Below are 15,843 nucleotides of genomic sequence, written 5' to 3'. Positions count from 1 at the left end.
TGCTGTTTCTGATAGTAAAGACTAAACGAATGGATTAGCGAGATTTAAAATAGTAAAGCAAATAAGCATGGCGTACTTATGGCCTTTCCGCTTCATAAATCTAATTAGTCAGCCAAATATGAAATTGCCGTAAAACGTATGAGGTCACGGTGGAATTACTTTGTTAAAAGTGCGAAGCATTGCTTTTTTCCAATCTTTCTCATTTTTAATAATTTATGTGAAAAAATAAAATGAATCGACAACTTACACATGGGTATAAATCGAACTTCACTCAAACTCAGTTTATTTCTAATGTAGTTATTTTTTATTAAAAGTATTTTTTCTGTTATATTTTCGCTTTTATTTTATGTTCCATAAAAATTGATAAAAAAATCAATCCCGAAATCCCGGGATTATGTTTATTAATCCCGGGATTCATAGGTATCGAAAATAGCTCGGGATCCCGGGATTGGAATCTCTAGTAGGGACCAACCAACGGGCTACGCCTACCAGAGATATAGCGTGACCAACGTAACGGCTAGTGGTTATATCGTGTGACAGATTAATAGGTGAACGATACTAACCAATGGTAAAAAAAATAAAAGCAATGTTTTAATTCAGTTTCAATAAGATGGAATGAATAATTTATCCACCACGTTTATTTGACTTGAATGCGACAGACTTCGTTATTTTTTGGGAATATATTATTAAGGAACATTTGTAAATAAAATGTTATATTATACACGCAAAATATAATAAAATGCGCTCGATATAATATCCCAATTTAATGGATATTTTAGTTTCAAAATAGAGTATTGTGTATTACTTTCCACATTTCATTTGTTTTTAATTTTAAATTAGTAGCTTTGTAGTTTTTAATGGGTTGAAAAATAGAGCGCGACTTCTGGACCAGTCCGTATTAGGTCGTGCGAGCTTTGTCTTGGTGCAATTTGCTGAGAAAGTTTGCACATCATAAATCAGCATGAATTATTTTCCTACTGAATATTATTATAATTATGGTATCTACAGATATCACAATATACCTCGTATATTATTATAGTCTTACAACAATCCCGTTTCTATATGAGACATAAATACAACACAATGTTGTATTAATATTCTCACTCGGGAGGATATCAACTAAAGACTTTAGACTCTAGATGGGAAAAGTCTTATATGCATTCCATATTAAGAATTTTGAAGGCAGTTTGATTTTCGAATCAAACGATGATTATACATAAAATATGGTTGTATTGGTAATGTTCATTATTTTTCTTCTTCTATTGGCAGCTCTAAAAATAAAACGGTGGCTTACGTTTTGGTTTGAAGTCTGTTGTTTTAGTTACATAACCTACGTACGTATTTTTGAGTGATTTGCCTTATCATTAACGGCATTAATAATTAACTAATCGAATGAATCTGAAACTATAGTGAAAAATCATAAAACACATGAAGTTATCTTCAAATAAACCTGCAATTCAAAGTTATTTCTAGATAATCGAATCAGTAAACCATATTATGAGTCGCCTAGAGTCATAACTCACATATCCAAAAAAAAAATACCAGAGCACTGTTTTTTTCTAATTAGAAGATAAATATTGAACTCCCTTGAATATTTATGAGTGAGTGATTCGATTTAAATTATTTTTATTAAATATATATAATACTCCTAAAGCTGCAAAGATACATTACACTATGATAAATAAAGCTCCCTGATTAGTTAGAAAGGCTTTGGTGACAGAACTCACATTATTCACTGAAAAATGTGAGTTATGACACCAATAATCAACTTTATCAATGATTTTTACATGGTTTAAAGTGACTTTTGATACCCAACTATTTTTATTAATATAGATTAATACCTTTAGAATCACTTTGTATTTCAAATTCAAAAATTACTAAATTGCAAAATGTGAATCATGCTCTGGGCGACTCAGATATCCTTTATATAACTTTTATTAATTATGTATGTATTCAAACATGTAGCCTCTTTTATATCCAAAATTTAATGTATTCTTCACAAATAGAGTCAAGCAATGGTATCCAAGCAAGGTGTGCTATAAAACCTGCTGAGTTGACAAAATCGTCGAGTTCGACGAATGTACGTGGCAGTGAAATGGGGTCTTCGTGCAGCAGAGGATCGACCCTGTCTGATGATGATTCATGTATATGTACGTAATATAATATGTATACTATTTTTATTATAAAATATATATCGTTTTTGGGTAACCTGTATAGTCACATACTTTTATGTGTAAATAAATAAACATTACAAAATTTCGGGTGATAAGACTAGTAAAATATCTTTAACATAACATTGACAACTAAAATGTATAAAATAATTTAATTCTCTCACCACTCCCTGGCCACTCCAGTTTCAGGTTATTGAGTGGCGATGACGGCCTCAGCGCCGCCGTGATGGTGAACTGCCTCCGATGAGGGCCCCCTGGAAGCCATTTCGGCATGGCAGACACGCAGCGAAGCCTCACGGATAAACCGTGGCCACTTCCGCCTGGCATTTCCTGGAAAAACTTTCGCTCAGCCGTTAGCCTTAGCCCTAGAGACTTAGTTGTAAGCCCGCGGCTATCCGGCGGACTCTGAGATGCGCCTTCCAGATTGGGGAAAGTTGCCTGCGCAAAAAATGTTAAGGTCTCAATTCAGTATGCATGGATTTTTATCAACTCCGTATACATTATTTTATCTCAGTAGATTTTCCCTGTCTAAAAAGATACAAAGTGATTTACTTCAGAAAACATTTACCAATGATAAAATTTGTTACATAATATATTATTAACGTAATGGTTCATAATTCAATTAATAATAATAAGTGTTAACATTATTTTATGCACAAACTTAAGGATTGATTATAACAGTATTACGGTTATTTATTTAAGTGGATTATACGAGAAAAATAGTTTAAAAGCCAGTTACCTCTATAAACCTTTATTCCGAGATTGAACTAAAGGAATTGATAAATATGATCTATATGATATCTCTTTATATTATAAAATCATATTGATTAGTCAAATAAAATATCAACATTTCCAATTAATACCAATTTTGCAACGATCTAATGATTACCTAATGTTTAGGTGAATTATAGTAGCGCTAATCCCATACAAATGTATTATCTACCTCCTACAATAATGTTAATGCATCCAGGCATGTTATAAACCATTTAACCACCTCCAGACACTAAACGCGTCAAGATGTGCTCTAGTTTGATCCTATCGTCATCAAAGAAGTAATTCAATTCGGAGTTCTGGTTTGCCCAATGCCGCGTCAATCGCTGTAATTCATAAACGATCATAAACTCATTATTCAACCTTCTATTCAATAAAGGATAGTGCCAGGATTGCATTCCTGAAACCCCCCCCCCTCCTCTCCTCCTAGCATCCAAATCATCCCATTTCTATAGTCCAGTAAAATGCTCCGCCACCTAAGTATACTAGGAAAATGCGCTTGGTATGAAATTTAATTATCTAACTAATACCTACAAAGTCATGATAGATCATCATAATAAATATCAATAATAGTAAAAAATTGGGGTAGCTGACTTAGCAACTAAATTTCTTCGTAATTTTGTGTATTTTAATTAATATAACATGTTATTAATTTTAACTTAAATAACCAATATTTTCAATTTAAATGGATTATTATTCATATGCAATTAATAAAGAGTATTACTTATTATTTTAATTGGACACGCTTAATGAGATTCAATGTGAATTAATATTGCAAGCAAAATGGTTTTTAAGCAAGTGGTATCATTAAATGGGTTTAGTTTTAATGAATATTTTGTATAATTGGTAAACTCTTCACATTGTAAATTAATGAGCGTAAACTTTGTAGTAATAATATGCACTGTAAACGTGGATTTTGGAGAATTATAATTATTGTATGTTTACAAAAATTGCATAGTATTGAAAACCACATTTTAAATAACACCACGTGTATAATAATATCATTTTATAAGGAATAAAAATATTCAATAAATGAAATCGATTTATTTAAAAGTAAATTATTGCAACAATCAATTATTATTATCAATAATTAGGTGTTTTTTTTTGTATGGTCAATTACATCCACTTTATATAATATTGTATTTTATTCATCTTTATAATATCATAGAATATAGATTCTTGTTTTTTAAGTCGTGCTTTTCCATGCATCAGTTCAATAACTATCAAATAAAATTGATTGGCATAAAATTAGTTACAATGTTGGAGATTTGAATCAGCCATTGTTTATAATATAGTTAGGTGAACGATAATATGTTTCAGGTCATATTTATATGCATGTATTAATTATTCAAATAATTATTTAATACTATGTTTGTCAACACATTTATTATATTTTTCATCGTTGGCAAGATATCCGGTTTTTTTTAAATATAAATCTCGGAATAAGACTTTATGGAGTTAAATGACTTTGCAACTACCACCTCCATTATATTATTTTACGAATTACATACAAAACATTTTCCAAAATGATTTGAAATATATATTATGCATTAATATTTTAAGTAAAATAATATCGTCACTGTTCTGGCAGAAGACACTAATTCGAAAAATGACATATTATTGAGTTAGTTATACCAAAATGTTCCTTATTTCAAACTTTACCGTCTGGAAACCTTCTTAATAATTAAACTATCTTTATTTTAAAGTTATCCTTTTTACGATTACTTAATTAACTCAGATGATAGACCATTTCAAACATTCTAACAACTTCAAAATCAAATTACTCAAAACTAGTATTCTCCAGTTAGTGTGTTCTGCCAGAACAGAGACGATATTTTAAATATACACATTTTGGCTTATTTCATTTTAAATAATATTTTCTAGTAATTAATAATGAGAACAATCTTATATTTATGTAACATTATTTTCTTAACCAATAATAATTAAATACTTAAATTTATTATTTTCTGCCCTGTACTACTTAATAATATTATGTTGTAGTAAATGTAATATTACATTGAATCATATTATATCTACAGTTAGGGTTACTGCCAAAAGTTGGTAAGTCTCTAAATAATATTGTTATGGAGTGATTGCAGTTTGAAAGGTTAACATGCCCTCTAAAATCAGGCATACTGCTAATAATTTCTTTGTGTTTTATGCGCAAATTCTATAATCGGATGACCTTGAACTTTTTTTAGCATACTTATATATTATACATAGTTCGTTATTAACTCTAAATATCTAAATTATCGACTTACCAACTTTTGGCAGCAAACCCACGACAACTATGAAGAACTAACTTCTAAATCAGTTTACCCACTCCACTTGAAAATAAATGCTACAATGATTAGTTTTAAAATATAGCATGATGCAAATGTTACATAATGAAAATAATTAAATTATATCTCAAAATATCCGTTACCTTTTTAATTTAACTACTAGCGGTCCGGGACAACTTCATATATGAGCAATTGTGATGTTTTATATGACATTTGCTATTTGCTATTATATATTTAATTTTGATTATAAAAATGCATATAAATTAATACATTTAATAAAACAAAACGTTTTGAAACGCTTAAAAACATAGTTTGTATGCAAATGACAGTAGAAAGTATATTCTTTTGTTTTTTTTTTAAATCGTGTGTAAAATGAGTGAATATCAGAATAATGCGTTTTGAATTTGGAATGATTACAGATAAACATAATAATATATTGGAAAATACCCATTATTATTTTAACATATTATTATAATGATATTACAATAAATTTAATATACGTCTCGTTATTATTTAGTTAAATTTTAATTATAGTTAAAGAAGCATGATTTATATTAATTAAATTAAATATTACCAAATTTTTACTGTATACATATGCATGCATCATTGAATTAGCAATTAAGGCCGATTAGACAAAATTTTAATTAGAATAATATCCATGTCATCTGACGCATCTGGCCCTTATCGTTACTAAATGAAGGGAATTATTACACTAACATACAATATTTTTAAACGAAAATAAACAATAAAAAATTCTACCTATTTTATTTTTCATGTTTTATTTCTGTAATTGAAACATTTTGTCCCACTTTACACAGTCGAAAGCTTTGCTGTAATCAACAAAACAAAGGCCCCGCTGGAACATTAAATTCGCGACATTTTCCTATAATTTGACGGATATTCAAAATCTGTTCCCGCGTACCTTTGCCCCTGACAAAGCCGGCTTGTTCTATAGAGTTTGCGGGCTTATGTAATACATCTGTAACATTAATCTTCCGTGGATTATTAAATTTCCATGAGAATATTACTAGCATGAAAAATGAGTGATGTGGCTCGATAACTGTCGCTCTTCCTCAAGGATTCTTTTTGATGCGATAAGGTGTACAATGACGTTGAAATGCAAGAATATGAAGTAATTAATTACAAAGTCATATACGTGGCAAGTGATGGTTCCGTAAGAACAAAGCAGTGTAGCAGAATCCATGATATCAGACTCATTTTCAAATTATTATTATTTATTTAAATATTGTTTAGTACGTGAATTTTACAACCAAATTACTACGTAATAAGCACTTTTTCACTCAGCAACTTTTATTTACGTTTATTATAAATTAAAAATGTATTTTCTCACCGAGACCTGAGATACTCGGTATAAGCATTTTCCATCGTTATGGATTCAATAAAAAGGCCATCACAATGGAACAAACCTCACTCCGAATCATGGTATCGAAGGCTAAACTATTTCACTCCTCATTTTATATCAATCGTGTAACTGTCACTCTGCCTCGGGCTATCTTATGTCAAATTGCAAATAAATTCGCAATTTACATCATTCTCAGACTCTCAGTTCACTCATCTCCTCAACCATCATCCACGTCCACTGCCAAAGTGGTGACTTCAAATACATCTAAATATATAACTAGGACATTGTACCCGTATCCGGAAAATCAATTATTCAATTAGCCAAACCATAGTTTACAGTGAGCTGTTCCATCTAATTTATATTCAAATCTGAATAAAACACATAAAAATTTGTAATAAAAACCAAGGGAAAAACAGAAAAGAATAGATGTAATTAAATTAGAAATACAACCATTTCGCATAATATTATTTGAATAAAATGTTGAATGATTCAATAGTAGGTTAGAATGTAGGTGATCATACGAATCAACGAGAATCAGTTAATATCTGATAATAATGACCTCCTGACCATTTTTTTATTGTCGTATCCAACACGGATAAATTCGCATAATATAGTTATACTAATCATATTCTGAGGAAAGCTATTTTTATTAATAATCATTGGTACGTGAATGCCCGACAAACTTACTGATTTTGAGACCCGGAAATAAAACCATTAAATCATATTATTTAATTTAAAATATTTTTTATTGTTATATAATATTAGAGGTTTATTTTATGTGTACAAATATATATTTGTTTGAGTAATTATGTTTAAGACCTCTAATTACAGGGATTTCGTTATGCCTTGGGTAATATTGTATACTCATTTTTTATATAAGCATCTTTTTTATATAATTAAATCCTGGTATGACTGGTTTTAACTGTTTTGGGGTCCCTTTTTAAATCTTCTGACGAATCTTTTGCGTCACCAGCATCAAATAAAATTGCCTGTATTAATCAATGTTGCAAACTGTTATTTACAAAAATATTTAGAGTAAGAAAATAAACTAAATGGCAGAAAAAATAAATGCTAGGTTTTCTCAAAAATCGAAAGTGTCAAGAAACCGGCAATAAAAAATTCTTAATATTATTATTAATAAATAGGTAAAAAATACGTATTTTTTTAAATATTAATTTTGTGTATAATCATAATATTTATTTCATTTATAATAATATAATATTATGTATAAGAGTGTAAGGTATAAAAGACCAAAATGTTGATTATTAAATAAATCTGGTATTGTATTCTAGATCCAAGAGATGTCACGGAGACTTGAAGCTTTCGTGATGTGGCTGTATAGACGCATCATCAAAATTCCTTGGACTGACCGGGTGACAATAGTGTTGAAGTTCTCAATCGAATGGGGAAGGACCAAGAAGTTCTGCGTAGTATCAAAACCAGGAAACTACAGTACCTCGGCAACATTTGAGAGGACAAAAATACAGCATTCCTCAACTTGTCATTCAAGGAAAGATCAATGGGAAGCGTAGCAGAGGACGGCGCTGCATTTCGTGGCTTAAGAACCTCCGTGATTGGTACGAATGCAGCTCCACTTAACTGTCCCGGGTAGCAGACGACAAAGATAAGCTCGCGTTGATGGTGGCCGACCTCCGCTAGGGGATGGCACAATAAGAAGAAGATTTATTATGTGCAGTTTTAATCTGTTTGCGGTATCAAAAAACGCTAGATATAACGCCATACGTCAGATTAAAATTTAGAAGCTAGATGGGTAAGCTGGGAAGAAAATCGCAAAATTGCCAACGCCGCTGTTAATAGTTATTTTTCTTTATATTTTTTTTTGTTAATTAATTTTGGTTAATAGTAATATTCATTTCGAAGCGGAGACCTTGTGTAATTTGATATAGACGTACGAAAAACCGAGCTTTGACGAAATTGTTTAATTTAAATTACTACTTTAATCTGGACCTTCGATGTGGTTAGTAAAAATCTGTACCTTTTATAAGAGTGAAATTAGCCGTGTAACAAAGCGCTTCTGTGTCTGGTTCATTTATTTTAATTGTTAGGTAAAGGATCCCATTCGGTAGATGTAGGTCGGTTGTTTTGGGAATCTCGATTGGTCTGCTGACCGTTTCTACCCGGTTTAGGGCTCAGAGTCCTTTCGCAGAATCTCAACATCGTTTATTCTTTATTTACGTCTATTTAAATCCTGTCATTCAGATTAATCCGTCTATATTTTGAACGTTGTATAGTATTCAGTTTATAAATTAAATCGATTTATTACAGGTATTTATATCAGAATCTAAGTATCTATCTAAACAATATTGTAATATTACCAGATGGGTCTAGTAATTACCATCCAGCTATAGTATAGATATACATTATTTATTTTTTTATTAAAATCATTATAAGAATTACTAAGATGAATCTTAAAAAATATAATTAATATGAGTATCTGGAAATGTATTCTTAATTTAAATAAATAACCTGAAAACTATAGTATGAGGCAATAACACAGAAATAAATAATTAAAAGATAAAAACAACTTTTTATATACAACGTTTTTAAAATTTCTGTTGAATCATATAAACTTGACTTGACTAGCTTAAACGATCAAAAAAAATTGTACTTGATAGAAAAACAGAATAAATATAGAATACTGAAATGTCATTTTGACATTTCATATTGATTTCCATAGTACCTAACGCACGTATATATTAATAATTTAGTTGCTAGAACCCCAGACTCCTAGCAACCAATAATGGTGTTTTACTTTTTACGGATTTCTTCAGAAATAACTTTTCATACAAAACATAATTAACTGAAAATGAATTCAATTCTACTTAAAGATGGCTAAATGTATTAAAAGAATACATTGGCATCGTGTTCTGATATATTCCAAAAGTTTCAAATGTCTAGCTAGTCAGGAATTTAGTTAAAATCGATTGCAAGAATTGTACTGGACAACCACCGGACAAACAAGAATACGACCTAATAAAAATGTTGTAAAAATGTCTTAATCTCATAATCCTGCAAATATAGTAATGGAGTAATAATAAATAATTAAACTATTATACAATATAATTAACACGTAGCGCAACGTGGCATGGAAAGGAGTATGTTGTGCGTAACGCGTAAAGATCCCAAAAGAAACCAATGGACAAGGAAGCAGACAAGAATACTTATACTACTACTAGAAAACACTTACTTTTTGATATATATCATCAATTTAAGTTTTTTTTATTTATAAAAGAAATGTAAGAAGTAAAACGTTTTAACTCTCTCCTGAACATGTACATAAAATAGATATAGAAGGTTTGCATAAAAGGCCTACGTTATGTCGATATGTAATCTTACAGAACTAAAACTGGCATGAAGAGTATTTGGGTGTCTGAATAATATCTTCAAAACTGACGTTCCATTATGTCTTAATCATAAAGTGTTCAACCAATGTGTGATACTAGTGCTCAGGTATGCATGTAAAATATAGAGAAAAAACTTAGTGATTACTAAAAAAACTAATGGATAAAGAAGCAGCCAAGAGTTAGCGATGTAATAGAGGTTGCTAAGCAGATAAAATATCAATAGGCTGGACATGACGCTCGGCGAGTGGACAACCGCTGAACAAATGGCGTCATATAGTTGATATCCAAAAGGCACTAAACACACACAAAGACGTCCTAAAACCTGATGGATAGACAAGATCAGAAAGTTTGATGGATTTACGTTTCAGCAAAGAACTAGGGACCTATAAAAGTAGAAGGAGCTTGGGGAGGCTGTCATCCAGCAATGGATCGACGCTGGCTGATAATGATGATGATGATATAAAAAAGTACTTGATTCACATATTTTAATCGAGTTCAAGGCAAGTTAGAAGGACATTACTAATATTGAATTGAATATAAATAAACAGGATTTTAAAATATCTTGACAGCGTGACTAATATTAAGATATTCAGTGTTTTTGTAAAATGTCGTCTAGGTATATTAATATGACGTTAGACCTTAAAAGGATGGTTTGAAATGTTGTGATAATTTAGGGGTGAATAAATTTTGACTTGATTATGAAAAATATTCAATAACTAAACTATCACAATATTTTATTAGATCAATAATTGAAGTGTGCCAAACCATAACGTTTTAAGTGCCGCATAGGCTCAAATGCGTTTTATTCGTTGTTTGCGGTGTATCTGCCGGCCTTCACTTGCACCTTTAAAATAATTTTGAAATGCCGCTTGCTAGCGGTAGAAACTTGAAGTAGCAAGTCATAATGTTATTTCAATGAATTTGATTGAACAGGGTGTCAATCTAATATATAAAAATCAATATTCGTTTGTTCGCATTTTATGTGCTGCCATACCGTTCATCCGATTACGATAAAACTTTGTGAACTTATTTCTTGCACTTGCGCGAAGATTATAGGCAATATTTTATATATAAAATGAATGTCTGTCTGTCTGTCTGTTCCGTATGCGTTCCTTATACCATTCATCCGATTGCGATGAAACTTTGGTGAGTTGTTGTGTGCACACCCGTGAAGGTTTCTGAATTGGTACAACCATTTTCTTCATCTTTTCTATCTTCTTTTATTTGTATGGTTCCTATAACATCCATTCGATTGCGATAAAACCTTCGTCAGTTGTTGTGGTAACACCCGCAAAGGTTTCTGAATTAGTACAACCATCTTTTTCTTCTTCTACTTCATTCTATTTTCATTTATTCATATAGTTCCTATACCATTCATCCGATTGCAATGAAACTTTCGTCAGTTGTTATGCTCACACCCGCGAAGGTTTTTGAATTAGTACAACCATCTTCTTCTTCTATTCTATGTTCTTCTATTAGTATGCGTTCCTATACCATTCATCCGATTGCAATGAAATTTTGATCAAATGTCGTACTCACGCCCGCGAAGGTTTCTGAATTAGTACAACCATCTTCTTCTATTCGTATGCGTTCCTATACTGCCCCCATAAGCAAAAACACAGCTAATGGGAAAAAGTCAATTTTGAGAAAAGAGAGGTTATCATGTTTTTCATTGCTGCCTCATTAAAAGATAATCAATTTCAAAAAATGTTTCGGTTTATAATAGATTATTTAAAAATTGATGTTTTGATTACATAAAAATGGCAAAATTACAAAAATATTGATTATAAAACTTCACTTTTGTCTTTTTATTTATCATTTTGAATGGAATAATGTCAGTTTCATAAGGAAAAAAACAGTAAATATGTTTTTTTGCTTATAATTTAAATTGTAATGGATATTTTTAAAAAAATAAATACTTATTTTTAATGTAATCGTATTTTATTTATTAAATAATATTGGAATGACAATATATATTTTTAGATATACAAGACTCCCAAAACGTCATCCTATTTGTAGGCATTACCTACTCATCCTTATTTTTGAATTACGCATTTCTTCTTTTCCTTTGTTGTGCAACGTGCACTTGAAGTTTTGGTATATTAAGGAGAGAAGTTTTAGTCAAAAACTTCATATCGTGCTCCGCAGATGCGATATCAAACGAAGTTTTGTATTTTAAATGTATTGCCTCTGACGGCTTTGATAATCATCATGTACTTTATGTAGGGTCTACACCAGTGGTTTTCATGTGTGGCTCTGGTGGCCGCATGCGGCCACCAGCGCTTTACAGAATAATATTTCAAAAATGTATTTATAAAATTATGAAATTGGTCGAATACACATGACTTGTCTTAAATTTCTTTCCACGCTCAAAAATGATCCATAAACTGCTGACCTGTTAATTAGTATTTCATTACCACATTTAAATGTCATGTTAATTATATATAATGACCAGTCGCGCAAAACGCGCCAGTCGCAGTGTCAGCACTAAATGAGTTAATATTGTCAATTTTTCCTACTACTGTATACTTTGAAAGATTATTCAGTGTAATGCACTTCATAAAAAATAAATATCGAAGCCAGTTGACAGATGTAAACTTAGAAGCAGCCATGCGGCTCGCATTGGAATATAGGAATTTTGAGGAATTTCCGTTTGCATTATTTTTAAATATCAAATGTTCAGAGACAAAATACAAATATCATTAATTTAATAAGACTAGATAGTTAGAAATGTGTTTTATGATAGATTAAGATTAATATTTAAATTAATAACTCATTTAGTGCTATCAACAGGCTGGCGCGTTTTCAGTAGTTGGCCATTAGATATAATTAACATGATATTTAAATGTGGTAATTAAAATTAATTAACTGGTTATTAACATTTTGCTTTCCATTATAATTTTATTGGACTTTACAGCATTTTGATCAAGTTTATCCAATTGCATACTCTCCATAACAAGGTTGAGAATCTTTTTTTCACGATTCTTAGTTCAATTTCGAACTTAATCACCTTTGAGTCTTAAAATATCATTAAACATGTAGAGCGATATGAAGTTAATGAATGATTAATTTGAGGTTATCTCATTATTACCAGTTACATGCGGTATTACGTTTGGGAAAAATTTTGGAATCATAAACAAAAAAATAGTAAGCCAGCGTTACTTACTTATACTTACTTTAATTTTTCATTTTTTCCCATTAGCTGTGTTTTTGCTTATGGGGGCAGTATACCATTCATCCGATTGCAATGAAACTTTGGTGAGTTGTCGTGTGCACGCCCGCAAAGATTTCTGAATTAGAAAATCATCTTCTTCTTCTATTCGTATGCGTTACTATACCATTCATCTGATTGCGATGAAACTTTTGTCAGTTGTTGTGCGCACACCTACGAATGTTTCTAAATTAATATTATATAAAATAAAAAGTTTGTTGCTTGTTTGTTCCATCCAATTTTGAATATTTTACTACATATTAATACTATTAATAACGATTGCATATTTTGGATATGATTTTAATTTAGTGTTCTTTTGTTTGACCTTTACTCCTATTAGAATTACTTTCATATTGCCATATTGTATTACACAGATATTTTAATATTAAAAAGATAATTACTTATTATTATTTTTTAAATATCTAAGATAAATGTATCCGCGAAGCGACCCTCTGCGAAGCCGGGTATTTCACCTTGTAAATAATAAAAATCATGACGTAATCTAACCTTGACTTCATTTTGATAAAGCGTTTAACTGATACATCGTGTAACTAGTTTAAATTCATAATAATTTATAAACTGAGTTTATTACAATGTTCCAAATAAAAATTCCCATCCCTTCTGCTTAATTATAATTTACCAACCACCCATTTCCCTTACTTCATCTCCCTTTCTACCCCCATCACAAGATATAATAATTATAACATTACATAAATTCTACTCAAAATTTCTGTATTCATTTGTTGCTCACCGTGTAAGCAACACACATATCGTAAAACAATTTATATCTTCTTATTTTTGTATTATATCCGTTATCAAACGTGGGCGATAGGTTCGGACATTTTCTCCCTGTCTGTCTTTGATCTAAATAGGGATACTGAACACTGAAAAAAATACTAAGTGACAGTGTCACCTATCAACATTATCAATCATCGGTCAAACTATTATTAGAGTATCCTATCATTTGTTTTCTTTCACTTCCTTTATTTTCGTGTCATATATTTTCTAAAATTGGAATTTGCGTTTATATGTACCCATGTTTTCTCCCACCTATCTCTTTTAATACGTCTTCTCCCTGTCTCTCCTTCTCCTACACAATTTACTAATATGTCTTCTCTTGTGCGTGACAAATAAATCACGACAAATGTATATTGTAATCACTTATATTGTAATACAATATGTACCATATTATAAATAAACAAGGTTCGATAGTTTTGACATAAAACAAAAATGAGAGTAAGGCAAGGTCATTTAATAAGCTCGATCAACACTGTAGAGATCATAATATAAAATAAATACATTAGCTCTGACTGTTTTCTGCGTATAAGAAGGACTTGGATATTTGAACATTCATAATGGTCATGTCATGATGTATTACTCTTATATATTATTACCTGCCTACTTAAATATTCGGTGTACTTTCAAGTACATCATAATTTTTATAATATCTCCTCCATTAGCATGTCTCGTCTATAACACCTCAATTTAATACTACAACTGGATAACTTGATTTTCACTGTTTTTGAGATAGCTATTGAATATGATTTTACATTTTCTTCTCTACAAAATGATAAAGCTAGGTAAGTTAATGGGAACTGTTTTAATTTTTTGTTTGAAAATATTACATAACTTTAAAACCATTAATGCATTAAATAAATAAAATAATATATCTACAATATGTTTTCATACAATTGAACATTATTTAATTTTTCCTAATTAGACATACACAATTATCCATTTTTATTTTAAATAATAATTATAGCCTAGATTTATATTAATCGGGTAAAGTTTATATTCATTTTCCCTACAATGACCAAAGTAAAGTTACCTATCTAGTTTTTGTCTAGTAATTGTATATATTATTTTGTTTGTATTGTTACCGATATTTATATGCATTTTTATTATTTCACCTTTTTACTATTTATATTACACTTGTATTTTTTTTTTATTAAGGAAACAAACAGTTCCATTTCGATTACAAAATTTTTAAATTTTAATTGATTTACCATCCAGCGCATCTATTCTATACACAAGACTGCTTTCGATCCGCTACAGCAGCTATATAGGGTTGGAAAGTATCGAATTATTAACACTTATTGTAACAATTACAATAAGTTAGCCGTCTGAACTGTAAATAAAAAAAAGAAGGAATGAGCACATGTAGAAATCACGGCAATCAGAAATGCTGGCAAATATGGCCGACATTGCGTGATACACAAACATAAAATACACAAAATAACAAACACATACGAAGTTTATACGCACATGTACAGACCACGTGATATTTGTTTACGCAAAATCGTCGCTTTCCAAAATGGCGAATTTGGTTTCCCGTTTTTATACTGCAATGAAATCAGTATATTCCTTCCTTTCTTTTTTTATTTGTTGGTCAAAACTGTCTATTTTTCTCTAAAATTTTTCATATCCTAGAGAAATGCTGTTAAAACATAGCACTTATTGTAACAATTATAACTAAATTATTGTAATTTTTACAATAAGTGTTAAGAATTCGATACTTCCCTACCCTATATAGCTGCCGTAGCGGACCGAAAGCAGTCTTGTGTATATAATATCTGTATACCAGAGGTAAACTATGATATATGCAAAATGACAACTTTACAGCAGAGACGAATTGGTGATTTTTTGTACTTTCAACTTCTGGCATTCGTGAATGGAAAAA

At 30.4% G+C, this 15,843-nt stretch overlaps 1 protein-coding gene across 1 annotated transcript in view; it reads right to left on the bottom strand.

The window, feature by feature from the left end:
• Positions 1-1,384: 1,384 nt before the first annotated feature.
• LOC147065727 (uncharacterized) overlaps positions 1,385-15,843 on the bottom strand; it is a 34,700-nt gene continuing 20,241 nt past the window's right edge. The window contains exons 5-6 of the mRNA XM_085957281.1: positions 2,336-2,609; positions 1,385-1,404 (exon numbers count right to left, since the gene is read on the bottom strand). Coding sequence (XP_085813407.1) covers positions 1,385-1,404; positions 2,336-2,609 — 294 coding nt within the window. The remainder of the gene's footprint in view (positions 1,405-2,335; positions 2,610-15,843) is intronic.

Source organism: Rhyacophila brunnea, unplaced genomic scaffold (genome assembly GCF_057557595.1).
Source record: "Rhyacophila brunnea isolate RB1 unplaced genomic scaffold, BYU_Rbru_1.0 scaffold_6, whole genome shotgun sequence".
In the NCBI taxonomy this organism is placed as follows: Eukaryota; Metazoa; Arthropoda; class Insecta; order Trichoptera; family Rhyacophilidae; genus Rhyacophila; species Rhyacophila brunnea.
This window is presented reverse-complemented; position numbering and strand designations above follow the sequence as displayed.